The sequence below is a fragment of the Microcaecilia unicolor genome, chromosome 11 (genome assembly GCF_901765095.1).
Source record: "Microcaecilia unicolor chromosome 11, aMicUni1.1, whole genome shotgun sequence".
Taxonomy (NCBI): Eukaryota; Metazoa; Chordata; class Amphibia; order Gymnophiona; family Siphonopidae; genus Microcaecilia; species Microcaecilia unicolor.
Genome location: NC_044041.1, coordinates 152,485,602 through 152,504,986, shown reverse-complemented (window position 1 = coordinate 152,504,986; position 19,385 = coordinate 152,485,602). Strand labels below are relative to the sequence as shown.

General features: G+C 47.1%; 1 protein-coding gene across 5 annotated transcripts in view; it reads right to left on the bottom strand.

Moving 5' to 3' along the window:
* MARK4 (microtubule affinity regulating kinase 4) overlaps positions 1-19,385 on the bottom strand; it is a 672,690-nt gene that overhangs the window by 300,285 nt on the left and 353,020 nt on the right. For all 5 annotated transcript variants that reach the window (XM_030220223.1, XM_030220222.1, XM_030220221.1 and 2 more), the window contains one exon: positions 9,765-9,813. In XM_030220223.1, coding sequence (XP_030076083.1) covers positions 9,765-9,813 — 49 coding nt within the window. The remainder of the gene's footprint in view (positions 1-9,764; positions 9,814-19,385) is intronic.

Sequence of the window (19,385 nt, the reverse complement as noted above, 5' to 3'; positions counted from 1 at the left end):
TGAAAAAAAAAAGGGGTCCAAGGACAGATCCCTGAGGAACTCCAACAGAGAGCGGGATGGGGGTGGAGGAAGAACCATGAGTGTACTCTGAAGGTACGGTGGGAGAGATAAAAGGAGAATCAGGAGAGGACAGAGCCCTGAAACCCAAATGAGGACAGTGTGGCAAGAAGTAAATTGTGATTGACAGTGTCAAAAGTGGTGGATAGGTCGAGGAGGATGAGGATGGAGAAGTGACCTTTGGATTTGGCAAGGAACAGGTCATTGCAGACTTTAGATAGTGCCATTTCTGTCGAGTGTAAGGGGCGAAAGCCGGATTGAAGCGGATCGAGGATGGCATGAGAGGAGAGAAAATCAAGGCAACGGCTGTGAACGGCGCGTTCAAGTATCTTGGAGAGGAAAGGTAGGAGGGAAATGGGGCGGTAGTTGGAGGGACAGGTAGGGTCAGGTGATGGTTTTTTGAGGAGTGGTGTGACTACAGTATGCTTGAAGGTGTCAGGGACAGTTGCAGTGGAGATGTTGAGGATATGACAGATGGGGGGGGCTGACAGTAGGAGAGATGGTGTTAAGTAAGTTGGTGGGGATGGGGTCAGAGGAGCATGTGGTGCATTTCGAGGAGGAAAGAAGATGGGCGGTTTCCTCTTCGGTGATATCAGGAAACGAGGAGAAGGCGGCCTGGGTTGGTTGGTTGAGGGAGTGGGTTAAAGGGTGGAGAGGAGGAGATGGTTTGGTGGTGAATTCGAGGTTGATCTTCTGCACCTTGTCGTGCAAGTAGTCAGCCAGTGATTGAGGAGAGAGTGAAGGGGTGGGGGGTGGGAGCGGAGGGCACTTTGAGGAGGGAGTTAAGGGTGGCGAAGAGACGACGAGAGTTAGAGCTGAGGGAATTAGTCAATTGGGTGTAATAGTCCTGTTTGGCGAGGAATAGGGAGGACTGGAAGGAGGATAGCATGAATTTGTAATGAATGAAATCAGTATGGGTGCGAGATTTCCTCCAGAGGCGTTCAGCCGATCGGGTGCAGGAGCGAAGGTATCGGGTGCAAGGGGTCAGCCAGGGCTGGGGATTAGTGCGCCTTGTGGGACGGGAGATGGATGGTGCAAGGGTGTCTAGAGCAGAGGAGAGAGTGGCTTTGTAAGTGGAGACAGCCTTGTCGACAGACTCAGAGGACATGACGGAAGGGAGGAGATTAGAGATACTAGAGGATAAGGTGGGAGGGTCGACAGCCTGGAGATTCCTGGAAGTAGTGGTTAGTGTTGGGCGGGACTGAGGGGGAGGGTGATGAAGAGTGAAGGTGATCAGGTGATGGTCAGAGAGAGGAAGAGCTGAGGCGCAGAAATTGGAGGGTGAGCAGGTAGAGGAGAGGACGAGGTCCAGACAGTGGCCAGATTGGTGAGTAGGGGTGGTGGAGCTCAGTTGGAGGTTGAAGGAGGAGGTTAGAGTGAGGAACTGAGAAGCGTATGAGTCGGATGGGTTATCAGTGTGTATGTTAAAGTCTCCAAGAATGAGGGATGGGGATGAGGGCTCAAGAAAAACGGAGAGCCAGGCATCGAAGTCGGTAAGGAATGAAGAGAGGGACTTATTAGGGGGGCGGTAAATGACTGCAACTCTGAGTGGCAGCGGGTAGAATAGACGGATGGAGTGAACGTCAAAGGATGAGAAGCAGTGAGACTGCGGTAGGAGGAGAGGTTGAAAACTGCAGGAGGGCGAAAGTAGTAACCCGACGCCGCCACCGCGGCCAACTGGGCGGGGAGAACTGCAAATAGACGCCCTTAAGGCAAGGCCCACAATTTCAAAGGACCGCTTCAGCGTGGATTCCAGCCGCCGGTCCTGCATGTCTTTCAAAGCGACCCCTCCCTCTACTGGGAGAGTGGTCTTTTTAGTCACGGCTGTGACCAACGCATCCACTTTAGGCATCCCGAAAGGGGCCAAGTGCTCCTCACTCAGAGGGTAAAGCTGCCCCATAGCCCTAGCCATTTTCAAAGGCCCATCGGGGTCAGACCATTGAGCTGAAATAAGCTCTTGGATGGAGTCATGCACAGGAAAGGCCCGAGTAGGCTTCTTAGTACTCGCCATCCTAAGATTAACAGAGGAGGCCTCGCCTTCAGCAGGATCATCAATCGAGAGGGCCTGCAAGGAAGGCATCAGCAATGAGAGCTGGCAGCTCGTTGCGGTGGAAAATCCGAACTGCATTGGGATCATCCAAACCCAGTGGCAAACAGACATCCTCCTCTGGATCATCTGTCCCTGAGGGCCTGCCAGATTCCTCAGACTCCCCACAGCCCGACCACAGGGGGGGGGGGGGAGAAGGATATGTGCCACTTTCAGATGGGGAATTTACCCGTCTATGTTTAGCGTGTTTCCAACGCTCGGGGGAGGAAATAACATCTGAAGCCATCCCCGGGGCATCAACACCCGGAGGGAACCCAGGATGCAACGCATTGTCAGACACCTGCGGCAGAGCTCTTTTCAGCATGAAGGCTTTATGCATTAAAAGCACTAACTCAGGGGAGAAAAACTCACCCTAATCTTCCGCCTCTGAATTAGGAGAAATGGATGTTGGAGCTCCTCTGGTAGCCTCTAAACGAGGCGTCCCCTACTCTCAGACTCCTCCGCAACCGCGAGGGTCGAGACATGCGGCACTTCCAAAATGGCACACGCTGCCAGCTCCATCGAGCGGGAAGAATCATTGCTCGACATGCTCGTACTAGCGCAAGCATCTAAGGAGCACGTTTTGCACAGCCCCGCTGCTGATCTGTGCTTACCACAATGGGAGCAGCACTTAACTCCCCCAGCAGCCATCACCCGAATGGACGGAAATATAGCAATAAAATGGCGGCTTCGTGCCAAAACTTACCCCATTTGGAACGGCGTCTGCGGGACCCTCCCGGAGGAACTGGGCACCACTCTCTCCTCAGAAGACAGAGTCAACGAGCTCCGGTCAAGCTGCACTGAACCAGAATCTCTGGAAAAAGCCTCAGAAATAGCAACGCTGTACAAGTGTGCATTTTTTTTTTTTTTAACGTTGTGAGGAAAGTTGGAGGCAGGCAGCAACAGAGGGACTCCGGGAGGAGGGGGGAATGGGTAAGGCAGGGAAAGGGCCTTTAAAGTGGGCAACACCAGCCACAACACCCCTGCTCAACTGGCAAAGCACAGGAGCCACCCCAGGCAGAAATCCAGGAGCTGATCAAGCTACGTCCACACCTGCTGGGAGATAGAGAAATACTGAAGGCAGTTGGGGCTAGCCATCCAAGGGTCACTGTGGTTCTTCAGTGTTCTCTATGTCTACCTGCTGGTAGGTGGATACAGCCCATCAGTTAATGGATTCATCTGCTGCTGATGACAAGGAAAAATATGTTAAATAGCACCAGTCCCAGTACAGATCCCTGCGGTACTCCACTGTTCACTCTCCTTCATTGAGAGAAATGACCATTTAACCCCTAATCTACACCAGAACCTTGCCTCCTATCCCATGACTCTTTAATTTTCTCAGGAGTCTATCATGAGGAACTTTATCAAAAGCTTTCTGAAAATCTAGACAGACTACATCAACCGGCTCACCTTTATCCACATGTTTATTCATGCCTTCAAAAAAATGAAGCTAATTGGTGAGGCAAGATTTCTCTTGGCTGAACCCATGCTGACTCTGTCCCATTAAACAATGTTTGCCTACCTGTTCTGTAATTTTATTCCTTATAATAGTTTCCACTATTTTGCCTGGCACTGACGTCAGGCTTACCGATCTACAATTTCCTTAATCACCCCTAGAACCCTTTAAAAAAATTGCCATCACATTGGCCACCCTCCAATCTTCAGGTACTACGGACAAATTATTAACAGCAGATCACATAGAGGCATATTTTCAAAGCACTTTGGGAGGCTAAGTTCCATAGCTTTCTATGGAACTTTGGGAGGCTAAGTGCTTTGAAAATGAGCTTGATAGTAACATAGTAGATGACGGCAGAAAAAGACCTGCATGGTCCATCTAGTCTGCCCAAGATAAACTCATATCTTGAATTTGTACCTGTCTTTTTCAGGGCACAGACCGTATAAGTCTGCCCAGCAGTATTTCCCGCCTCCCAACCACCAGTCCCGTCTCCCATCACCGGCTCTGGTACAGACCGTATAAGTCTGCCCTCCCCTATCCTAGCCTCCCAACCACTAACCCCTCTTCCCCCCACCTGCTCCGCCACCCAATTTCAGCTAAGCTTCTGAGGATCCATTCCTGCTGCACAGGATTCCTTTATGCATATCCCACGCATGTTTGAATTCCGTTACCATTTTCATCTCCACCACCTCTCGCGGGAGGGCATTCCAAGCATCCACCACCCTCTCCGTGAAAAAATACTTCCTGACATCTTTTTTGAGTCTGCCCCCCTTCAATCTCATTTCATGTCCTCTCGTTCTACCGCCTTCCCATCTCCGGAAAAGATTTTTTTGCGGATTAATACCTTTCAAGTATTTGAACGTCTGTATCATATCACCCCTGTTCCTCCTTTCCTCCAGGGTATACATGTTCAGGTCAGCAAGTCTTTGGTCATACGTCTTGGAACGCAAATCCCATACCATTCTCGTAGCTTTTCTTTGCACCGCTTCCATTTTTTAACATCCTTCGCAAGGTACGGCCTCCAAAACTGAACACAATACTCCAGGTGGGGCCTCACCAACGACTTGTACAGGGGCATCAACACTTCCTTTCTTCTGCTGATCACACCTCTCTCTATACAGCCTAGCAACCTTCTCGCTACGTCCACCGCCTTGTCACACTGTTTCGTCGCCTTCAGATCCTCAGATACTATCACCCCAAGATCCCTCTCCCCCTCAGTACCTATCAGACTCTCCCCGCCTAACACATACGTCTCTCGTGGGTTTCTACTCCCTAAATGCATCACTTTGCATTTCTTCGCATTGAATTTTAATTGCCAAACCTCAGACCATTCTTCTAGCTTCCTCAGATCCCTTTTCATGCTTTCCACTCCCTCCCGGGCGTCCACTCTGTTGCAAATCTTAGTATCATCCGCAAATATGCAAACTTTACCTTCTAACCCTTCGGCAATGTCACTCACAAATATATTGAACAGAATCGGCCCCAGCACCGATCCCTGAGGCACTCCGCTACTCACCTTTCCCTCCTCCGAGCGAACTCCATTTACCACCACCCTCTGTCGTCTGTCCGTCAACCAGTTCCTAATCCAGTTCACCACTTCGGGACCTATCTTCAGCCCATCTAGTTTATTTAAGAGCCTCCTGTGAGGAACCGTGTCAAAAGCTTTGCTAAAATCTAAGTAGATTACGTCTATAGCACGTCGATGATTCAATTCTCCAGTTACCCAATCAAAGAATTCAATGAGATTCGTTTGGCACGATTTCCCTCTGGTAAAACCATGTTGTCTCGGATCTTGCAGCTTGTTGGCTTCTAGGAAATTCACTATCCTTTCCTTCAGCATGGCTTCCATTACTTTTCCAATAACCGAAGTGAGGCTTACCGGCCTGTAGTTTCCAGCTTCTTCCCTATCACCACTTTTGTGAAGAGGTACCACCTCTGCCGTTCTCCAGTCCCTCGGAACCTCTCCCGTCTCCAAGGATTTACTAAACAAATCTTTAAGAGGACCCGCCAGGACCTCTCTGAGCTCCCTCAATATTCTGGGGTGGATCCCGTCCGGTCCCATGGCTTTGTCCACCTTTAGCTTTCCAAGTTGTTGATACACACTCTCTTCCGTGAACGGTGCTATATCCATTCCATTCTCAGGTGTACTTTTGCCAGTCCCTCGCGGTCCTTCTCCAGGATTTTCTTCAGTGAAAACCGAACAAAAGTATCTATTTAGTAAATTGGCTTTTTCTTCATCATTATCTACATAGCGGTTCGCTGTATCTTTTAGTCTCACAATTCCCTTTTTAGTCCTTCTTCTTTCACTAATATACCTGAAGAAATTTTTGTCGCCTCTCCTTACATTTCTAGCCATTTGTTCTTCCGCTTGCGCCTTCGCCAGACGTACCTCTCTCTTGGCTTCTTTCAGTTTCATCCGGTATTCCTCCCCGTGTTCCTCTTCTTGAGATTTTCTATATTTCTGGAACGCCAACTCTTTAGCCTTTATTTTCTCACCCACTTGCTTGGAGAACCATATTGGTTTCCTTTTCCTCTTGCTTTTATTTACTCTGCTTACATAAAGGTCTGTGGCCCTATTTATTGCTTCTTTCAGCCTGGACCACTGCCCTTCTACTTCCTGTTCGTCCTCCCAGCCCATCATCTCCTTCCTCAGGTATTCCCCCATTTTACTAAAGTCAGCACGCTTGAAATCCAGGACTTTGAGTTTAGAGTGGCTGCCTTCCACTTCAGCTGTTATATCAAACCAAACCGTTTGATGGTCACTGTTTCCCAGATGTGCACACACTCGCACATTTGACACACTATCCCCATTTGTGAGCACCAGATCCAGCATTGCTCCCTCCCTTGTGGGTTCCGTCACCATCTGTCTGAGCAGAGCACTTTGGAAAGCATCCACGATCTCACTACTTCTTTCCGATTTGGCAGACGGAACCTTCCAATCTACATCCGGCAGATTGAAATCTCCCAGCAACAGAACCTCTTTTTTCTTTCCTAATTTTTGAATATCTGCAATCAGATCTTTATCTAGTTCCTCTAATTGTGTGGGGGGTCTGTAGACAACACCCACGTGGACAGAAGTTCTATCCTCTCTTTTTAAGGTGATCTATATCGCTTCTTCTTTTCCCCAGGTCCCTGTCATTTCAGTCGCCATGATATCATTCCTCACATACAGAGCTACTCCTCCACCTTTACGACCCTCTCTATCCTTCCTAAATAGATTATAGCCTGGTATGCTTGCATCCCATTCGTGGGAACTGTTGAGCCATGTCTCTGTGATTGCAACAACATCTAAGTCTGCCTCCAACATCAGGGCTTGAAGGTCATGAACTTTATTGCTTAGACTACGAGCATTTGTGGCCATTGCTTTCCACCTATATTTCTTGGTATGTGTTTTAACATTAGTGATTTGGGGGTGTCTTTTCACTTTGGGTACCTTCATGTCTTTTTGTTCCAACTTTATTGCTTTTTCCTCTGCTTCAGTTCTATTTTCAGGAGCATTACAGTGCTGTAATGGAGCAAAAGAATTCTTTAGTGGCAACACTTGTGCGGGTGGATGCTTCTGTGTCACATGATGAAGTCTGCCTGAGCCTACTGTGAACCATCTGTTCTTATGTGGTTTTATTCTTTGAGGGAGTGGTGAGAAGCTATTTCTCTGTGCAGTCCTAGAAGCTGCTTTAATTGTATCCAATTCTTGCATTACTTTACTGAGCTCTTGTTTAAAACTAGATAGTTGAAGACAGATAGGGCAAGCTTTAAGTCTCCAGATGATTGGCCTTGAAACTAAAGTACCACAATTATTGCAGAGAATAAAAGTCATCCTGATTTCTTGAATTGGGTATGAACAGGTGTACTTAGTTGGGGTTAACAGTCTGTAAGACTGCCTGTGTATGATTAAGTTAATGAGGTTTGGTTTGTCTATAAATGAGTGGAAAACCCTGGGGTGGGTGGGATTATAAGTCCCAAGTGCCAGCTAACTACTGTTAAGGCAATTCTCTGGGTGGGACCAGAATTTTCAAATGATTTAACTTCCAAAATTGCCCTAGAATATAAAAAATAAACTTTCCTTGTTGTAATATAAATCCAGATATTCCCAATAATTATATCAGTTTCAACAATGTAAAATGCACTTTAGAACCCCAATACAATACAGCCTCCCTCTCAGAGCTTGGTAGGAAGAGAAAAAGAAAGAAAATAAGAGGTTTCACAGGGCAAAATTAATTAAGCACTAAGTATTAAATTAAAGAGAATATCAGGAATCTCACCTATAGCCAGAAAGTTGAGAAGTTTGGAATTTAAAAGGTCCAAATTTGTTATACTTTGGAGGAGTTTGCTTCAGGTACAGACAGAGAGAGAGGTCAGCACCTGAGCAAAGTTAGAAATGGTTTGACCCCTATTCAGAGCTCAACCCTTACCTCCTGCTGTGTAATGATTAAGTCCCAAGTGCCAGCTAACTACTGTTAAGGCAATTCTCTGGGTGGGACCAGAATTTTCAAATGATTTAACTTCCAAAATTGCCCTCCTGCTGTGTAATGATTAAGTCCAAGTGCCAGCTAACTACTGTTAAGGCAATTCTCTGGGTGGGACCAGAATTTTCAAATGATTTAACTTCCAAAATTGCCCTATAGCCAGAAAGTTGAGAAGTTTGGAATTTAAAAGGTCCAAATTTGTTATACTTTGGAGGAGTTTGCTTCAGGTACAGACAGAGAGAGAGGTCAGCACCTGAGCAAAGTTAGAAATGCTTGAGTTCTTTGAGTACCCTTGGATGTATGCCATCCGGTCCAGCTGAATTGCTACTCTTTAATTTGTCAATTTGGCTCAGTACATCTTCTAGTTTAACCAAGATTTCTTTCAGTTTCTCTGCATCATCACTCTTGAAAACTATTTCCAGTACAGGCAGATCTCTTACATCTTCCATAAAGACAGAAGCAAAGAATTCATTCAGTTTGTCCACTATGGTCTTGTCCTCCTTGAGCACCTCTTTTGCTCCTTCGTGATCTAATGGACACTGCACTTATTTCATATAACCTCATATTATCTTAAGAAATTTGCAGATACTCTGATTGTACCTTTACATTCAATGATCTCAAAGAGCCTCAAACATAGCTTTATACCCAACATTTGGAAAACCGCATGTGTTTTTCAAGGCAAAAGGATCAGAAACTAACTCCTACCATACCAAACTAACTCTGCCCATATCTCAACTTCCTTTTCTTTCAAAAATTATAGAACAACTAGTCCCAACAACTTAATGATTACTTGGATAAAACAAATTATCTCCACCTTCATAATACCAAAACTGCTCTACTACGTTTAACTACATCCATTCTTCATTACTTAGACCAAAGTAACATCACTATTATTCTTTCTTTAGAACTAACAGCAGCTTTTGATTTGGTTGACCATTCCATTCTCTTCCAATGTCTCTCAAATCTATGTATTACACATACCTCTCTGATTTTAAAATTATCTTAGATTATATACCATTATTGGCAAAACTTATTTTCTAATCAATTTGATTTTGATTGTGGAGTCCAACAAGGCTCCCTCTTAGCCCCTACACTTTTTAATATTTTCATGCCCCCCCCCCCCCCCCCCCCGAAGTGTTAATCCATTGTCTTACTGCTTTCTTATATGCAGATGATATTCGTATTATTGGTAAATTAGATTGCCCAGATCCTTCCTCCATCAATAATCTTAATTCAAAATTTCTTACAGTAGCTAATTGGCTCTCTTCTGCACCATTAAAATTGAATGTGGGAACAGACAGTGCAGATCAGTGGTAGATATGAAAAGATTTTATTGAAGAGTTTCAATCTAACACAAAGCCCGACACAGGCCGTGTTTTGCCCTGGCTGGAACTTCTCTCAATCATCCACTATTAGGGTTTCCAAATGGATCCAGATTTGACTGACAGAGTTAATCCAGTCCAGGGTTTACTTTATTGCATGCAGGGATTTGGAGTAATTCTGATTTACCTGTTGCATTTCCTAAGAAAAGCAAGTGCCTCCTGGTAAACCCAGGAGTGGGTCAACCCTGTCAGACAAATCTGGATCCAGTTGGCAACCTTATCCACCATTCCCCCCCCCCCCACCCCAGCTGCTCAAGTGTGTGTGGGGGGCAAAGAGCATCTCATTTCAAAACTGTAGTACCAACAAATTCTCTTACCAATGTTGGGATGGTTCAGCCCCTTCATAATCCTCACTTCTCGAAAGAGCTGAAAAAAGAAAAACAGATTCATACATAACATGACATATTTTTACCAGATATTGTGCCCTGCACACTTCCCACTCCATTGCCAGACTTAAAACTCAAAGGTTTTATAGGATACAACACAGAGAGCATAATACAGGGCTGCCAAATTACCCAGATTTTAGGCCAGGCCTGGTTTTCTGAAGCACTAACTGGACACAGAATTGGACCTGCATGACTGATTTCAGTGTGGAGAATCTGCAGAGATGACAAGTTACCCAAGTCCAGGCTGGAGATTTTGGGTAGACCTAGATTTCAGAGCACTCCATCCTGATGCATTATGGAACTTGCAGAACTTATTTCAATGAGCAGGATCAGGCACTACAAATCTCAAATTGCTTTAGGATATACGTTCAAAACCAGGACTGTCCCAAAATCTCTAGCCTGGGTAACTTAGCATCTCTGAATCAGTGATTACAACTACCACACTGCTTTGGATGACTGGAACTGGGCAACTTGACAGCTTAAAACAGGGAAGCACATCCCCCTCTCGATTCCCTTATGCATAAAGGCTGAACAAATTAGGACTGGCCTTTATTGCCATTGCTTTTTTAATTTAGCATTAGAACTGCTGCAATTATCAATACATCAAGCTTCCCCCATACATGGAACTGGTATTCACTCAAACACTAATCGGCAGCTTATGCTGTTGATATTTTATTGTTTGTATCCAAGCCTCAAGACTCAATTCTAAAGATAATGCCAATTGTTGATACCTTTCCTTAATTACCAGCCTACAAAATTAACTGGGAGATGTCTGAGTTAATGCTTCTAAATGACTGCACCATACAAAGATAGGATATGTTAAATTTAAATGAACACTGATGCAACTTAAATACTTGAGAGCAGAACTAAATAAGGAGCCATCTCAAACAACTTTCATAAATATGAATAGAAATCAAACAAAATAAAACATGGAAAAGAAAATAAGATGATACCTTTTTTATTGGACATAACTTAATACATTTTTTTATTAGCTTTCGAAGGTTGCCCTTCGTCAGATCGGAAATAAGCAAATGTGGTAGCAGATAGTATATGTAAGAGAAACATCAAAGCATTACTTTGACAGTCTGACAGAGTGGGAGGGTGGGGGTATGCATGGGGACATCAAAGCATTTCATTGATATTCTAACAGGATGGGTGTTGGTAGGTGAGAGGAGGGTAACAAACAGAGAAATAAACAGAGAAATACAACTTTATGATTTATAATGGGTTAGAAAACCCAGATCCTTATTAAGTCCTGTCTGTTGGGTGTTAAAATATTCAATCATTCTTATTTCAAAGGTCTTACTGTATTGTTTTAAAATTACCATTCAGTATTCTTACTGTGAAATCACTGGTTCAGTGTTCTGGTCTTGTAAACAGGCCAGATGCTTAAGACAAGATTCAATCTGCACAGACATCACATGAAAATAGCCGGTGCCAGTCAAGCCCCCACCCCTGTGGGCCAACACAAATACAAATGTTCTGGAGAGCAATAGTTGGCTTTTTGGAGTGAATTCTTCATCAGAGGTTAACATTCAACTCCAATGGGCATCTTGCTGGGGCTGATGTCCTCATTTGGCATTAAAGGGAGGGGACCCAGAATTTGGGTAACTAAGACATGTGGGGTAGGAAAGTGCTGTATTCTACAATACTGAATGCAGTTAGAGTTGCCCTCCTCATTGGTGAAATAAGTTAGAGAACCTATTCTTATTGGTCTCGTGCCCACCCCATGGGAAAATCAGAACTATAAATCCATGCATGCAGCAGAGTAAAGCCTGGAAATGGATCAGGATGCTCTTATGATTTGGGTGAGATTCTAGTTCTTTAATGTCATTATTGCTGTCTAGGGTACAGCGTAGGTTAAAAGTCAATATTGGTCTTAGCTGTTTATATCCTCACCTTTTATCCCTTCCCCCCATCTCACATGATTCATTTCTTGCTTTGCTGTGCTGTGCTCAGGATAGACTGATGATATCCAGTTAGTTGTTAAGTAAAATTCAGTGAGATGTTACATTTATTTACTACTGAAAAGAGTTCTCCTGGGAGTAGGCCCCAGACTGATGTGATATGGCATTTTCAGCGCCACAGACATGCACAAGTAACCCACACTATGCCACTATTATAATATTGCATACATATACTTTGGGTGGGCACTAGTTTTGTGTTATGGGGGAATTTCATTTTGTTTCTGGTTTTGTTTCATCTCTGTTTTAATACCCACTGTTTCACAATAGTGTCCACTAAAACCACAACCCACATGACATGGCCCCATTCAAACCTTCACCCCCCCCCCCCCCACCCAGGCTTTATCCTACACCCTCTAGCTTGCCCACAATAACTGGAGTACAAAGAGGGGCAGGGGCAATCCTAATATGTATATAAGCCTCCTGGTTGTATATGTGAGCTAGGCGGCTGCCTAGTCACTGCCCTGGATAGTGGGAAGAAGGGCATACAAAGAATTTATTGGTGGCACCAGGACCAACCCTAAGGTTGGATGGCTGAGCAAGCAAGGCATCAGACTTGCTTTCCATCTACACAAGAAATCCAGACCACACTATTAAGTAACTTAAAATTTTAACTTTACTACACTTTCTATTGATGAAGCACAGGAACAGTGAAAGACATCGGATATCCATTCCTCCTGCTCACATTTCTTAGAAAGTCAAGACTACTCAGGATAGACTGATGATATCCAGTTAGTTGTTAAGTAAAATTCAGTGAGATGTTACATTTATTCAAGTTGATGGTCACACAATTTAGATATTTAGATTGTAAGCTCTTTTGAGCAGGGAATGTCTCTCTATGCAAGGTGTTCAGCGCTGCGTGCGTCTGGTAGCGCTATACAAATGCTAATAATAATAATATTAATAAATATCTTTTTGCTGCTGTAGCCTGTTACAGTATATGTTTTCTTTTCTAAAATTTCCTCTGCCACAGATGTAGTGTCCCATAGAGGTGGTGTATGGCCTGCCTGGGTGATAAGGCTAATCATCCCTAGAATCACCTTACCCCTTCCCAAATAAGACTATATGGGGTGAAAAGAGTCCCCACACCTTCTCACTAGCAAACCAGCACTGGGTTTCGGATCTGTCATTTATCCTAGTCTCTGAGTCCTTGCTCCTATAAATTCACGAATGCCTAATTAGTTGGGTATAGATGGGCTGATTCTCTTTCTTTCTCATTGGGACCAGCTGCAGGCACTGGCAGAAATGGGGCTCTCTTTTAACAGGTAAGGTCAGTGGAGGGAGATGTTCCAAAGAGACATTTTTAGCGGTAAGTCAGAGTTTTAAGTCTTCTTCAGGGGCTTATACTACTGCTACTAGCAACACCCCTCAGAAGATGCAACTCCTTTCCTGTTTCTAGGCTCCCTTGCAGAAACTACCAGAAACTGTTCTAATTGTCAGGCTTTCAAGGCAGAAACTAGGTTTGTGAGCCATTGGACCACTGCCGTGGAGCAGCAGTGGCAGGCAAAACCACCCCACACCAGAGACAAGGCAGTACTCTGACAGGAACAGCTAGACTTCACCTGCGCTTGACCGCCCTTCCCCAGGAGTTGAGCCCCTGGGTGCAGGCGGCCGGCAGGACTTACCGGACGGGGCAGGCACTGGATACCAACTAGGATGAACAGGGACTGAGGGTCAGAGGGGAAAGGAATATACATGGGCAGCAAGGCAGGACACTGGACTAGGACTCACAGACAGACAATACTACACAAAGCAGGAAATGGACAAGCTAAAGGACAGGAACTGAAAGCTGCCACGCAGCCACTGAAACAGGGTACAAATACTGACAGACAAGCGACAGGACTGAAAGCTGCAGAGCAGCCACTAAAACAGGGTACAAATACTGACAGACAAGAGACAGGACTGAAAACTGCAGAGCAGCCACTAAGCAAGAGACACAGACAAACAGAAACTAGACATGGAATACAGACCAGAAACAAGACTAGGGAAGTAAGCAAATAAACCTAAGCTAAACTACACACAGATAACTAGAAACAGACAAGGAACTAAACAAGAAACCAGACTAGGCAGAAGTGCAACAAAGCACCAACAAACCAGGGACCTTAGACGATGCAAAGGCAAACTCAGAAGGTTTCCAGGTGGTAATAAACCCATCATCAGCTGAACTCAGCTGCAGAAATCATGAGGCAGCTACGGGTGAGGCTAGCTGCCAAACTTCAAACCAAGTCTGGAGGGCTGGAATATCTGGACCGGACTGGAAAGAAAGTCTGGAAAGTCTATGGCAGCCACCAGAGGGCAAGAGGAACACAAACCAAGACACAGGCAGAAAGCATACTGAAGCACAGGTGCAGTATAATGGAGTAATCAGAGCCATGCTGGAAGCAGCCAGCACACAGAGACAGAGACAGAACTAAGTCAGGAAGAACAGACAGAAGCAGCTCAGAAGCTGACTGCCGGAAATAAGGTGAGTCTGAGAGGGGTCACGACCACAATCGTGACAGTACTTCCCCCTCAAGGCTCCCGTGTCCCCATGGGAGATTTTAGGTTTCCATGGGTAACAATGGTGAAACCTACTTCAAAACAGGACCATGGTTAGCTGGACTGGAACTTGGACTGGCGTCCGCATCTGGGCCGGACCTGGAACTCAGCTTAGACTCAGCATCTTGGCTGGAGCTGGAACTCAGACCGGACAGCATCTTGGCCGGAGATGGAACTCGGACCGGACTCAGCATCTTGGCCGGAGCTGGAACTCGGCTGGGACTCAGCATCTTGACCGGAGCTGGAACTCAGAGTAGACTCAGCATCTAGGCTGGAACTGAAACTCGGCGTAGACTCAGCATCTTGGCTAGAGCTGGAACTCAGAGTAAACTCAGCATCTTGGCTGGAGCGGGAACTCGGAGTAGACTCAGCATCTTGACTGGAACGGGAACTCGGAGTAGACTCAGCATCTAAGCTGGGACTGCAACTCGATCCAGACTCAGCATCTTGGCTGGAGCTGGACCTCGGCTTGGACTCAGCAGCTTGGCTGGAGCTGGAACTCGGCTTGGACTCAGCAGCTTCGCTGACAGCATCCCTCAGGATAGACTGCTGGTAAGCCTGGACCTCGGGATTCGCAAGACGCTTTCTTTCAACGGCAGCTTCCCGAGTATCCCGCAGGGTTGGGTCAGAGATAAGTAGGTGGCGGTATTCCCAGAGCGGGATCCTAGGATCAATGGCAAAAACTGGGTTTACAATGAGCCCAAGCTGCCAGACACGCTTCCTCTCCACTGAAGCTTCAGGCCGCTTCTTCAAGATTAGATCAGACAAAGGTTTTCTACGATATTCCTCAAGTGTCATGAAAAGATCAGGAACAATAATAAAGCCAGAACCGAACTTCACAAGGGAAACAGGAGCAAAACCCGAGTGGTGACCCGGATTGCCAACAGGGGCAAAAGTCCTAGGCTGGACGCCCAGCGGGTAGGGTGATCTTGCCGAGCTCATGGCCTTTGCATTCTGTCAGGCTTTCAAGGCAAAAACTAGGTTTGTGAGCCCTTGGACCACTGCCGTGGAGCAGCAGTGGCAGGCAAAACCACCCCACACCAGAGACAAGGCAGTACTCTGACAGGAATAGCTAGACTTCACCTGCGCTTGACCGCCCTTCCCCAGGAGTTGAGCCCCTGGGTGCGGGCGGCTGGCAGGACTTACCGGACAGGGCAGGCACTGGATACCAACTAGGATGAACAGGGACTGAGGGTCAGAGGGGAAAGGAATATACATGGGCAGCAAGGCAGGAAACTGGGCTAGGACTCACAGACAGACAATACTACACAAAGCAGGAAATGGACAAGCTAAAGGACAGGAACTGAAAGCTGCCACGCAGCCACTGAAACAGGGTACAAATACTGACAGACAAGCGACAGGACTGAAAGCTGCAGAGCAGCCACTAAAACAGGGTACAAATACTGACAGACAAGAGACAGGACTGAAAACTGCAGAGCAGCCACTAAGCAAGAGACACAGACAAACAGAAACTAGACATGGAATACAGACCAGAAACAAGACTAGGGAAGTAAGCAAATAAACCTAAGCTAAACTACACACAGATAACTAGAAACAGACAAGGAACTAAACAAGAAACCAGACTAGGCAGAAGTGCAACAAAGCACCAACAATCCAGGGACCTTAGACGATGCAAAGCAAACTCAGAAGGTTTCCAGGTGGTAATAAACCCATCATTAGCTGAACTCAGCTGCAGTAATCATGAGGCAGATACGGGTGAGGCTAGCTGCCAAACTTCAAACCAAGTCTGGAGGGCTGGAATATCTGGACCGGACCGGAAAGAAAGTCTGGAAAGTCTATGGCAGCCACCAGAGGGCAAGAGGAACACAAACCAAGACACAGGCAGAAAGCATACTGAAGCACAGAGAGGCTTAACACACACAGGTGCAATATAATGGAGTAATCAGAGCCATGCTGGAAGCAGCCAGCACACAGAGACAGAGACAGAACTAACTCAGGAAGAACAGACAGAAGCCAGCTCAGAAGCTGACCGCCGGAAATAAGGTGAGTCTGAGAGGGGTCACGACCACAATCATGACACTAATCCTGTGGCACGATCTGGTGCAGAAGGCCTGAGTACCTTGTGCACTAGAACAGGTACAGGAAGCACACAGGAAAAAAACAGCAGGTCTGAAGTGCAGCCTAGAGACCCTAAGGGGTCTTTTTACTAAGGTGCGCCAAAAAGCGAATGATACATACCTGTAGCAGGTGTTCTCCGAGGACAACAGGCTGATTGTTCTCACGACTGGGTTGACGTCCACGGCAGCCCCCACCAACCGGAACAAAAACTTTGCTGGCGGTCCCGCACGCAGGGCTTGCCCACCGAGCATGCGCGGCTGTCTTCCTGCCCGTGCGCGACCGTTCCCGCTCAGTTGAATGACAAGCAAAGGAATGAGGAAAAACGCAACTCCAAAGGGGAGGAGGGAGGGTAGGTGAGAACAATCAGCCTGCTGTCCTCGGAGAACACCTGCTACAGGTAAGTATCATTCGCTTTCTCCGAGGACAAGCAGGCTGCTTGTTCTCACGACTGGGGTATCCCTAGCTCTCAGGCTCACTCAAAACAAGAATCCAGGTCAATTTAACCTCGAAACGGCGAGGGCATAACAGAAATTGACCTATGAAGAACAACGAACTGAGAGTGCAGCCTGAACAGAACAAAATTCGGGTCCTGGAGGGTGGAGTTGGATTCAAACCCCAAACAGATTCTGCAGCACCGACTGCCCGAACCGACTGTCGCATCGGGTATCCTGCTGGAGGCAGTAATGTGATGTGAATGTGTGGACAGATGACCACGTCGCAGCCTTGCAAATCTCTTCAATAGTGGCTGACTTCAAGTGGGCCACTGACGCTGCCATGGCTCTAACACTATGAGCCGTGACATGACCCTCAAGAGCCAGCCCAGCCTGGGCGTAAGTGAAGGAAATGCAATCTGCTAGCCAATTGGAGATGGTGCGTTTCCCGACAGCGACCCCTTTCCTGTTGGGGTCGAAAGAAATAAACAATTGGGCGGACTGTCTGTGGGGCTGTGTCCGCTCCAGATAGAAGGCCAACGCTCGCTTGCAGTCCAATGTGTGCAACTGACGTTCAGCAGAGCAGGTATGTGGTCTGGGAAAGAATGTTGGCAAGACAATTGACTGGTTAAGATGGAACTCCGACACCACCTTTGGCAGGAACTTAGGGTGAGTGCGGTGTACTACTCTGTTATGATGAAATTTGGTATAAGGAGCATGAGCTACCAGGGCTTGCAGCTCACTGACTCTACAAGCTGAAGTAACTGCCACCAAGAAAATGACCTTCCAGATCAAGTACTTCAGATGGCAGGAATTCAGTGGCTCAAAAGGAGGTTTCATCAGCTGAGTGAGGACAACGTTGAGATCCCATGACACCGCAGGAGGCTTGACAGGGGGCCTTGACAAAAGCAAGCCTCTCATGAATCGAACGACTAAAGGCTCTCCAGAGATGGCTTTACCCTCTACACGATAATGGTAAGCACTAATCGCACTAAGGTGATTCCTTACTGAGTTAGTCTTGAGGCCAGACTCTGATATGTGCAGAAGGTATTCAAGCAGGTTCTGTGCAGGACAAGAGCGAGGTTCTAGGGCCTTGCTCTCACACCAAACGACAAACCTCCGCCACTTAAAAAAGTAACTCTTTTTAGTGGAATCCTTTCTAGAGGCAAGCAAGACGCGGGAGACACCCTCAGACAGACCCAACGAAGCAAAGTCTATTCCCTCAACATTCAGGCCGTGAGAGCCAGAGACTGAAGGTTGGGGTGCAGAAGCGCTCCGTCGTTCTGCGAAATGAGGGTCGGAAAACACTCCAATCGCCACAGTTCTTCGGAGGACAACTCCAGAAGTAGAGGGAACCAGATCTGACGGGGCCAAAAAGGCGCTATCAGAATCATGGTGCCGTGGTCTTGCTTGAGCTTCAGTAAGGTCTTCCTCACCAAAGGTATGGGAGGATAAGCATACAGGAGGCCGGTCCCCCAATGGAGGAGAAAGGCATCCGACGCTAGTCTGCCGTGTGCCTGTAGTCTGGAACAGAACAGAGGTAGCTTGTGGTTGGTCTGAGAGGCGAAAAGGTCCACCGAGGGAGTACCCCAATCTCGGAAGATCTTGCGTACCACTCTGGAATTGAGCGACCACTCGTGCGGTTGCATGACTCTGCTCAGTCTGTCGGCCAGACTGTTGTTTACGCCTGCCAGGTATGTGGCTTGAAGAAGCATGCCGAACTGGCAGGCCCAACGCCACATCCCGACGGCTTCCTGACACAGGGGGCGAGATCCGGTGCCCCCCTGCTTATTGATGTAATACATTGCAACCTGATTGTCTGTCCGAATTTGGATAATTTGGTAGGACAGCCGATCTCTGAAGGCCTTCAGTGCGTTTCAGACCGCTCGGAGCTCCAGGAGGTTGATCTGAAGATCCTGTTCCTGGAGGGACCACAGTCCCTGGGTGTGAAGCCCATCGACATGAGCTCCCCACCCCAGGCGAGATGCATCCGTCGTCAGCACCTTCGTGGGCTGCGGAATTTGGAATGGACGTCCCAGGGTCAAATTGGTCCGAAGTGTCCACCAGTGCAGCGAATTGCGGCAACTGAGGGACAGGCGGATGACATCTTCTAGATTCCCGATGGCTTGGCACCACTGGGAAGCTAGGGTCCATTGAGCAGATCTCATGTGAAGACGAGCCATGGGAGTCACATGGCCATATGACCCAGGAGTCTCAACATCTGCCAAGCTGTGACCTGCTGAGACGCTCTAGTCTGGGAAGCGAGGGACAGGAGGTTGTGGGCCCTCGCTTCGGTAAGAAAGGCCTGAGACGTCTGTGAATTCAGCAGAGCTCCTATGAATTCCAGAGATTGGACTGGCTGGAAATGGGACTTTGGGTAATTTATCACAAACCCCAGCAGCTCCAGGAGGTGAATAGTGCACTGCATGGACCGGAGAGCCCCTGCCTCCGAGGTGTTCTTGACCAGCCAATCGTCGAGATACGGGAACACGTGCACTCCCAGCTTGCGTAGATACGCCGCGACCACCACGAGGCACTTC